Consider the following 9,153-nt stretch of genomic DNA (forward strand, 5'->3'; position numbering starts at 1 on the left):
AGCCTGGGAAACATGGCAAAATCCCATCTCTACTAAAAATACAAAAATTAGCCGGGCATTGTAGCACACACCTGTAATCCTATCCACTGCACTCCAACCTGGGCGAGAGAGCAAGACTCTGTTTTTTTTTTTAAAAAAAAAAAAAAAAAAAACGGATATCTGTCTCTTTTTTTTTTTTTTTTTTTTTTTGAGATGGAGTCATGCTGTGTCGCTCAGGCTGGAGTGCAGTGGCGTGATCTCAGCTCACGCAAACTCTGCCTCCCAGGTTCAAGTGATTCTCCTGCCTCAGCCTCCTGAGTAGCTGGGACTACAGGCACCCACCACCACGCTCAGCTAATTGTTGTATTTTTGGTAGAGACAGGGTCTCACTGTATTGGCCAGGCTGGTCTCGAACTCCTGACCTCAGGTGATCCGCCCACCTTGGCCTCCCAAAGTGCTGGGATTACAGGCGTAAGCCACCGTTCCTGGCCCTGTCTCTCTTTTTTTGGCTGCTTTTAAGAGTTTAGTTTTCAATGGTTTTACTACTGTGTACTTTAGTTTTCTTCATATTTCTCATGCTGAAGATTCATTTGGCTTCTATGATTTGTGACTTGATTTTTTTTTAATCTGTTGTGGAAAATTCTAATACATTATTTCTTTGACTTAGCTTCTGTCCATTCTCTCTCACTTCTCTTTTTAACCTTCTAGGACTCTGGTTACATCTGTGATAGACCTTTTCACCCTATCCTGGATGTCTCTTCTTCTTTTCTAATGTTTGCAAGTTTTTCATCATTTTTCTGCTTTCCAACTTCATATTCTTTTGGCCTTTTACATTTATTGTTAGTTTCTGAATTCCAAATTGGTGCTACAGATGTTTTCTATAGCTTTTCTTCTTCTTTTATTTTATTTATTTGAGATGGAGTGTCGCTCTGTCGCCCAGGCTGGAGTGCAATGGTGCAATCCCGGCTCACTACAGCCTCCGCCTCCTGGGTTCAAGCAATTTTCCTTCCTCAGCCTCCCGAGTAGCGGGGATTACAAGCATGTGCCACCACCACACCCAGCTAATTTTTGTGTTGAGGTGAGGTTTCACCATGTTGGCCAGGCTGGTCTGAAACTCCTGACCTCAGGTGATCCGCCCTCCTTGGCCTCCCAAAGTGCTGGGATTACAGGAGTGAGCCACCATGCCCGGCCTTCTTTTATTTATTTTATTTATTTATTTGAGACAGGGTTTCACTTTGTCACCCAGGCTGTAGTGCAGTGTAGATCATAGCTCACTTTAGCTTCAACCTCCTGGGCTTCAGGGATCCTCCAGCTTTAGCCTTCCAAATATTTAGGACTACAAGTGTGTGCCACCATGCCCAGCTCATTTTTAATTTCTTGTAGAGATGGGGTCTCACTGTGTTGCCCAAGCTGGTCTTAAACTCCTGGGCTCAAGCAGTCTTCCTGCCTCAGCCTCCCAAAGTGCTGGGATTACAGGCATGAGCCACCACACCCAGCCTTATAGCTTTTTTTCTGACAGCAAAAGTTTTGTTTTCTTTTATCAGATATTGGCAATATAATATCCTACGACAGCAAAAGTATGCTCAAACTAATTAAAACTATTTAAAAGTAAGAGTGATAAATAGCAACAGCATGACAAAATATTAATTTAAATGTTATAAAAGTAAAATAATGTAGACAAATCATACTGCTTAAAAATGAGTTTTAAAATCATAAAATTGGCTGGGCACAATGGCTCACATCTGTAACCCCAGCACTTTGGAAGGCCGAGGAGGGTGGATCACTTGAGGCCAGGAGTTGGAGACCATCCTGGCCAACATAGCAAAATACTTTCTCTACTAAAAATAAGAAAAATTAGCTGGGTGTGATGGTGCATGCCTGTAATTCCAACTACTTCAGAAGCTGAAGCACAGGAATCGCTTGAACCCAGGAGGTGGAGGTTGCAGTGAACTGAGATCGTGCCACTGTATTCTAGCCTGGGCAACAGAGTGAGACACTGCCTCAAAAAAAAAAAAAAAAAAAAAGGTCATAAAACCATTCTACCATCAGCAAGAGTTTTTATTGAACTTATATTTAAACATTGAGGCATAATTACCTAAAAATGAATTAGAAGTTTTAAAAAGCATTAAAGTGTCTTAAAAATAAAATATTAAATTGCAGACACAAACACTTTGTAAGACCAGTATCCCACGGTGTAATTTTTAGTGAATTTTTGACAAACTATCAGAAAAGTTCTTAGGGCCATAAAAAAGTTGTTAAATCTACCCTTAATTAAATAATAATTATCATATATGAAATAGTAAGTATAAATATTAACTTTTGATTAGTTTGTTGTTTAGCTCTTTTTGAAAATCAAAGTGTTTTTTTCCATAAAAGTTTTATTAAAAGGTATATACAAAGACTTGAATAAACTATTCTGCCAATGAAATTTGAGAAACCCCTCACAACAAAGCTAGTCAATCAAGAATGAGAACAAATAGAGGCCAAGCATGGTGGCTCAGACCTGTAATCCCAGCACTTTGGGAGGCTGAGGTGGGTGGATCACCTGAGGTCAGCAGTTCAAGACCAGCCTGGCCAACATGACGAAACCCCATCTTTACTAAAAATACAAAAATTAGCTGGGTGTGGTGACACATGCCTGTTGTCCCACCTACTCAGGAGGCTGAGACAGGAGAATTGCTTGAACCCAGGAGGCGGAGGTTGCAGTGAGCTGAGATCGCACCATTGCACTCTAGCCTGGGTGACACAGCAAGACTCTGTCTCAAAAAAAAAAAAAGAACAAATAGAAAGTATGGTTGGGGACTAATGTCTGGTTTGTGGAGTAAATAGAAAGCAGGAGAGTATGACAGTGTTTGAGGTTGTCAAAAGTTGAAGAATACCATCTAAAATAGTTGGCTCTAAACCACAAATGGACTTTTTTATTGGGGGAAACTGCCCCTGATAATTTGACATGGATTCTTTTCTATTTCTTTAAGTGTCGGCCAGTCTGAGAAATAAAGGGAAAGAGTACAAAAGAGAGAAATTTTAAAGCTGGGTGTCTGGGGGAGACATCACACGTCAGCAGGTTCCGTGATGCTCCCTAAGCTGAAAACGAGCAAGTTTTTATTAGTGATTTTCAAAAGGGGAGGGAGTGTACGAATAGGGTGTGGGTCACAGAGATCACATGCTTTAAGAGCAACAAAAGATCACAAGGCAGGAGGTCAGGGTGAGATCACAAGGTCAGGGCGAAACTAGAATCACTAATGAACTTCTGTGTCCCACTGTGTACGCATTGTCATTGATAAACATTTTAACAGGGTTCAAGAGCAGAGAACCGGTCTGACTAGAATTTGCCAGGCTGGAATTTCTTCATCCTAGCAAGCCAGGGGTGCTGCAGGAGACTAGGGCATGTTTCATCCCTATCTACATCTGCATAAAGGCAGACACTCCCAGAGAGGCCATTTCAGAGGCCTTCCCTGGGAGTGTATTCCTTTCCCAGGGCTGTTAATTATTAATATTCCTTACTGGGGAAAGAATTCAGTGATACTGCTCTTACCTGTTTTCAGTAATAAGAGAAATATGGCTCTGTCCTGCCCAGCCTACAGGCAGCCAGACTTTAAGGTTATCTCCCTTGTTCCTTGAAAATTGCTCTTATCCTGTTTTCAAGGTGCCTAGATTTGATATTGTTCAAACACACATGCTCTGTAAACAATTTGTGCAGTTAACACAGTCATCACAAGGTCCTGAGGCAACATTCATCCTCAGCTTACGAAGATGGTGGGATTGAGAGATTAAAGTAAAGACAGGCATAGGAAATCACAAAAGTATTGGTTGGGGAAGTGATAAATGTCCATGAAATCTTCACAATTTATGTTCTTCTGCCAGGGCTTCAGTCAGTCCCTCCGTTAGAGGTCCCTAACTTCCTGACTTCCTGCAACACTTTTTTTTTTTTTTTTTTTTTTTTTGAGACAGTCTTGCTCTGTCACCTAGGGTAAAGTGTAGTGACACAATCTTGGCTCACTGCAACCTCCACCTCCTGGAATCAAGCAATCCTCCCACCTCAGCGTCACAAGTGACTGGGACTACAGGTGCACACCATCATGCCTGGCTAATTTTTGTATTTTTTTGGTAGAGACAGTGTTTTGCTATATTGCCCAGACTGGTCTCGAACTGCTGAGCTCAAGCAATTCTCTCACCTTGGCCTCCCAAAGTGCTGAGATTATAGGCATGAGCCACTGTGCCCAGCTGAATGGACTTTTTTAACAGAAAAGTTTCAGTGAATTTGCTACTTTAGTTTTTGCTAAACCGGCCTCCCTTAACCCTACCTTCTTCTCACTAGAAAACAAGTCAGTGTGAAAGCAATTAAAACTATATATTCATTATCCATATATTTATTACTTTTATTGTTCTGTTTAGTGAGATTGCTCCAGCTTAGAAAAGGAATTACTTGATTTTTCTCTTTTTTACCCCAGACATTGAGCCCAAACGTGCAACCAAGAATGCTACACAAACAAAGGATACTTCTGAAGATTTATCACAGGAGGCCGTAGTAGAGAAACTTACGGAGAATGGTCTGTGGGACTCCAGAGTGGAAGGGTTATGGAAATGGAATGATAGGATATTGAGATCACAAAATAATCAGGAGAATCATTTGAGTCAAAGAATAATTCCACTCAAGAAGACTCCCACTAGTCAAAGAGGCTTTAGATTTGAATCTGTTCTTATTCCAGAACCAGACATTGCCACTGAAGGGCTTCACAGCAGATGCCAGACACAAGAGGAAAATTTCACGGAGAATTTAAATTTGATTACAGATTCCCGTTTGGGGAAGATAATTTGCAAGGAGATGAAAGGCAGCAAAGCCATAAAGCAGACTTCAGAACTTACTTTGGGGAAAAAATCCAATAATAAGGAAAAACCCTACAAATGTGGTACATGCGAAAAGGCCTTTCGTTATAGGTCATTGCTCATTCAACATCAAAGAACTCATACTAAAGAAAAACCTTACGAATGTAATGAATGTGGGAAAACATTCAGCCAGCCTTCATATCTCAGTCAGCACAAAAAAATCCACACTGGAGAAAAACCCTATAAATGTAATGAATGTGGAAAGGCCTTCATTGCTTCCTCATCACTTATGGTACATCAGAGAATTCACACTAAAGAGAAACCTTATCAGTGTAATGTGTGTGGGAAGTCTTTTAGCCAGTGTGCCCGTCTTAATCAGCACCAGAGAATTCAAACTGGAGAGAAACCCTATAAATGTAATGAATGCGGGAAAGCTTTTAGTGATAAATCAAAGCTTGCAAGACATCAGGAAACTCACAATGGTGAGAAACCCTACAAATGTGATGATTGTGGAAAAGCCTTTAGGAACAAGTCATATCTTAGTGTACATCAGAAGACCCACACTGAAGAGAAACCGTATCAGTGCAATGAGTGTGGGAAGTCTTTTAAGAACACCACAATTTTTAATGTGCATCAGAGGATTCATACTGGAGAGAAACCTTTTAGATGTAATGAATGTGGAAAAGCCTATAGAAGTAATTCAAGCCTTATCGTACATATAAGAACTCACACTGGGGAAAAACCCTATGAATGTAATGAATGTGGGAAAGCATTCAACCGCATTGCAAATTTCACAGAACATCAGCGAATTCACACAGGAGAAAAGCCCTATAAATGTAATGAATGTGGGAAAGCATTCATTAATTATTCATGCCTTACTGTACACCACAGAATGCATACAGGAGAGAAACCTTATAAATGTAATGAATGTGGAAAGGCCTTCATGCGTTCTTCTTCTCTAATTATACATCAGCGTATTCATACTGAAGAGAAACCTTACCTGTGCAATGAATGTGGGGAGTCTTTCAGAATAAAATCACACTTAACTGTACATCAGAGAATTCACACTGGAGAGAAACCATATAAATGTACTGACTGCGAGAGGGCCTTCACCAAAATGGTAAATCTCAAGGAGCATCAGAAAATTCATACTGGAGTGAAACCCTATAAATGTTATGACTGTGGAAAGTCCTTTAGGACTAAATCATACCTTATTGTACATCAGAGGACCCATACTGGGGAAAAACCATATAAATGTAATGAATGTGAGAAAGCCTTCACTAATACATCACAGCTTACTGTGCACCAACGAAGGCATACTGGAGAGAAGCCCTATAAATGTAATGAATGTGGAAAGGTTTTCACAAGTAACTCAGGCTTTAATACACATCAAAGAACACATACTGGAGAGAAACCATTTAAATGTAATGACTGTGGGAAAGCATTTAGCCAGATGGTACATGTCACAGAACATCAGAAAATCCATAGTGGAGAGAAGCCCTATAAGTGTGATGTCTGTGGAAAAGCCTTCAGGAGGGGTTCTTACCTTACAGTGCATTGGAGAACACACACTGGAGAAAAACCCTACACCTGTAAGGAATGTGGAAAGGGTTGTATTACTCTATCACAGCTAACCCTACATCAGAGAATTCATACTGGGGAGAGGCCCTATAAATGTGAAGAATGTGGAAAAGCCTTCAGAACTAACTCAGACTTTACTGTACACTTGAGGATGCATACTGGAGAAAAACCCTATAAATGTAATGAATGTGGAAAAGCCTTCAGGAGTAGTTCAAGCCTTGCTGTACATCAAAGGATACATCAGAGAGAAAGTCAATTAATATAAAGAACAATAAGTCATTCACCTAGATGTCAACTCCACAAGATGAATCTTATAAACTATATTTTATGAATATAGGAAAATCTTCATTAGGAATTCATCAGAAAGTATATAGAGAAACTATAAACAATTATGTGGGAAATCATTTAATAATATTAAATCTTAGAAGTTATAAGGAAACTCTCACTAGACGAAAATAATGAACAAATGAAAGCCTTCATCCAGATTTCATACTTTACTCATTTAACAAATTATCATTAGTTAATTGCCTATATATGTATTCGCCTATTTTTCTATTCGTTTATCTGTCTTATAAACCTGGAGGTGCTTTTTATATATTTTAGATATTAATCCTTTGTCATTATGTAGCAGATGTTTTTCTTAATCTAGCATTTGTCTTTACACTTTATAGTAATGGCACAACATTTTTATAGGAAAATATTTATATCATTTCTTTTTTAGATTTTTTATTTACTCATTTTACTTAAAAGAGATCTCCTTAATCCCAGGTTATACATAGTATCCTAAATTTGTTTTTAAGATTTTTATGATTTTATTTTTTACACTTAAGTCTTTAATTCCTCTGGACTGGATGGTTCTTCATAGGAGAGCAACTGTAGGTGATCATTATCCTATGAAAAGATTTTGAACCTCAGAAGCACTCAGGGAAATGCAAATTGAAATACTCAGTGAGATTAAACTTCCCCTTCATGGATTTGGCAGAAATTAAGAGATCTTTTGCTATTGGGGTTTGGGAAACCATGTACTATTACCTAAAGGTTATATAACATACTTCCACCAGCAGTCCAACAATATATATTGAAGAGTTTAAAACATATATACTCTTAGACCCAGCAGTCTCACTTTGGGATCTGTCTCATAGAAATAAAAGCAGCATCAATGCCTAAGAATATAAATAAACATGTTTGTTGAAGTATTGTTTGTAGAGGGGGGCAAAGCCCCAACTGCAAACAAATGAATGCCTATTAATAGGGAAATGGTTAGATAAATTGTGACATATCCTTATTATGGAACAGTGTGAGAGTAATTTTAAAAATGAACTATATCTATACTAGCTGATTTCACTGTATTTCCACAAAGTATTGATAAATAATTGCTTTATAACAAATGTCTATATACAATATATCATTTTTGTTAAAATAATCACACCCATTTATTTTGTATTTATGTGTGTGTGGTTAGATGCACATGGAGACAGGTATGGAAGAATATACACCAGGCTGTTAATATTGATTACCTTGAGGGGAGTGAGAAAAGGAGAAGTAGCAATAAGGGGAGGGGAGACTATAAAAACAGAAAAATGTAAATGCTGCATGTATGGTATAAAACTATATATGTAATATTATGTATTTATGTGAACTTATGAGAGAGATGAATGAAAGGATGGTCTCCAAAAAATTTATGATGGTTATTTCTGTTTTAGTGGAGTATCAGATTTTTTGTTTGTTTTTTACTTTCTTTTCTGTGTTCTTAAGTTAATTTTTTTCTTTGCAATGAATCTGTAATATTTACATAAAAAGGAAAAATCTTTTTGTTGTGCATTTTATTTATTGGACACCTTCAGTGTGCCAGGACCTACCCTCAGTGCTGGATGTACAATGAAGGGGAGAGGTGCTCATGCATCTGAGAGCATGGAAGTTGGTTCTGATGTTACTTAAATTCCAAAACAAGTTACTTAGCACCTTATTCCTACCACCCACTGAGTTTCCTTTGTAGGCGGTGATAGAAATTCCAGATAGATGAAAAATGTGTCCAAGAATATCTGGAACTTCTGCCCAGGCTGTAGACCAGAAGACCACAAGCCTCAGAAAGAAGTTCCACTTTCAGCATGCCACCAAAGAAAAGGTCATAGTGGCAACAGCAGGTGTCTTTATGGAAGAGGCTATGTAAAGCCTTTGAACTTTTCATGATGAAGTGTAGAGAGAGAAAATAGCCAATGACTCCCAAGTCTGTAAATGAGGGCTTGGAAGTTCTGGGAACGCTATGAAATACTTCTGCTAGGAGGGGCCTAGGGTAACAATGGGAACGCAGAAGTTGTGTCCCTAATACCAGAAAGCCCTGACAGACCAAGGACCTGACATCCAAAAAGAACAAGGCATGATGAGTTACACTTCAGGGAGGCTAAGAAAATCAAATACCTATTTCACGATGCCAGGGTAAATATGTATTTAACATCGGGAAGGAGGTAAAGGATGAATGATGTGAATTATCTTCCATCATGAATGAGCAGTTTGACATTCTGGCTAAAATGACCATTTTTGATTGAGGTTTAGTAGTGAAACCTATTGACTATTACTAAGAGACCGGTCCTCACTGAGGATAGTTAATGTGCCACTTTCTGAGTGAAAGGTTTGAGAGTCAGACCTTTAAGAAGCTCTGCTGTCACAGAGTTGACATGGCATAATGCCAACTCTGTTGGTCCCTCCATTCTGCCTCCAAATCCTCACTACATCTAAACCCTTCCTCCCATTCCTGCCTTAGAGGGA

General features: G+C 38.8%; 1 protein-coding gene across 1 annotated transcript in view; it reads left to right on the plus strand.

Annotated features, from left to right (window-relative positions):
* ZNF624 (zinc finger protein 624) overlaps positions 1-8,199 on the plus strand; it is a 46,790-nt gene extending 38,591 nt beyond the window's left edge. The window contains exon 6 of the mRNA XM_010387734.2: positions 4,431-8,199. Within this exon, the coding sequence (XP_010386036.2) occupies positions 4,431-6,652 (2,222 nt within the window). The 3' untranslated portion in view covers positions 6,653-8,199. The remainder of the gene's footprint in view (positions 1-4,430) is intronic.
* The last annotated feature ends 954 nt before the right edge of the window (positions 8,200-9,153 follow it).

Source organism: Rhinopithecus roxellana, chromosome 19 (genome assembly GCF_007565055.1).
Source record: "Rhinopithecus roxellana isolate Shanxi Qingling chromosome 19, ASM756505v1, whole genome shotgun sequence".
NCBI lineage: Eukaryota > Metazoa > Chordata > Mammalia > Primates > Cercopithecidae > Rhinopithecus > Rhinopithecus roxellana.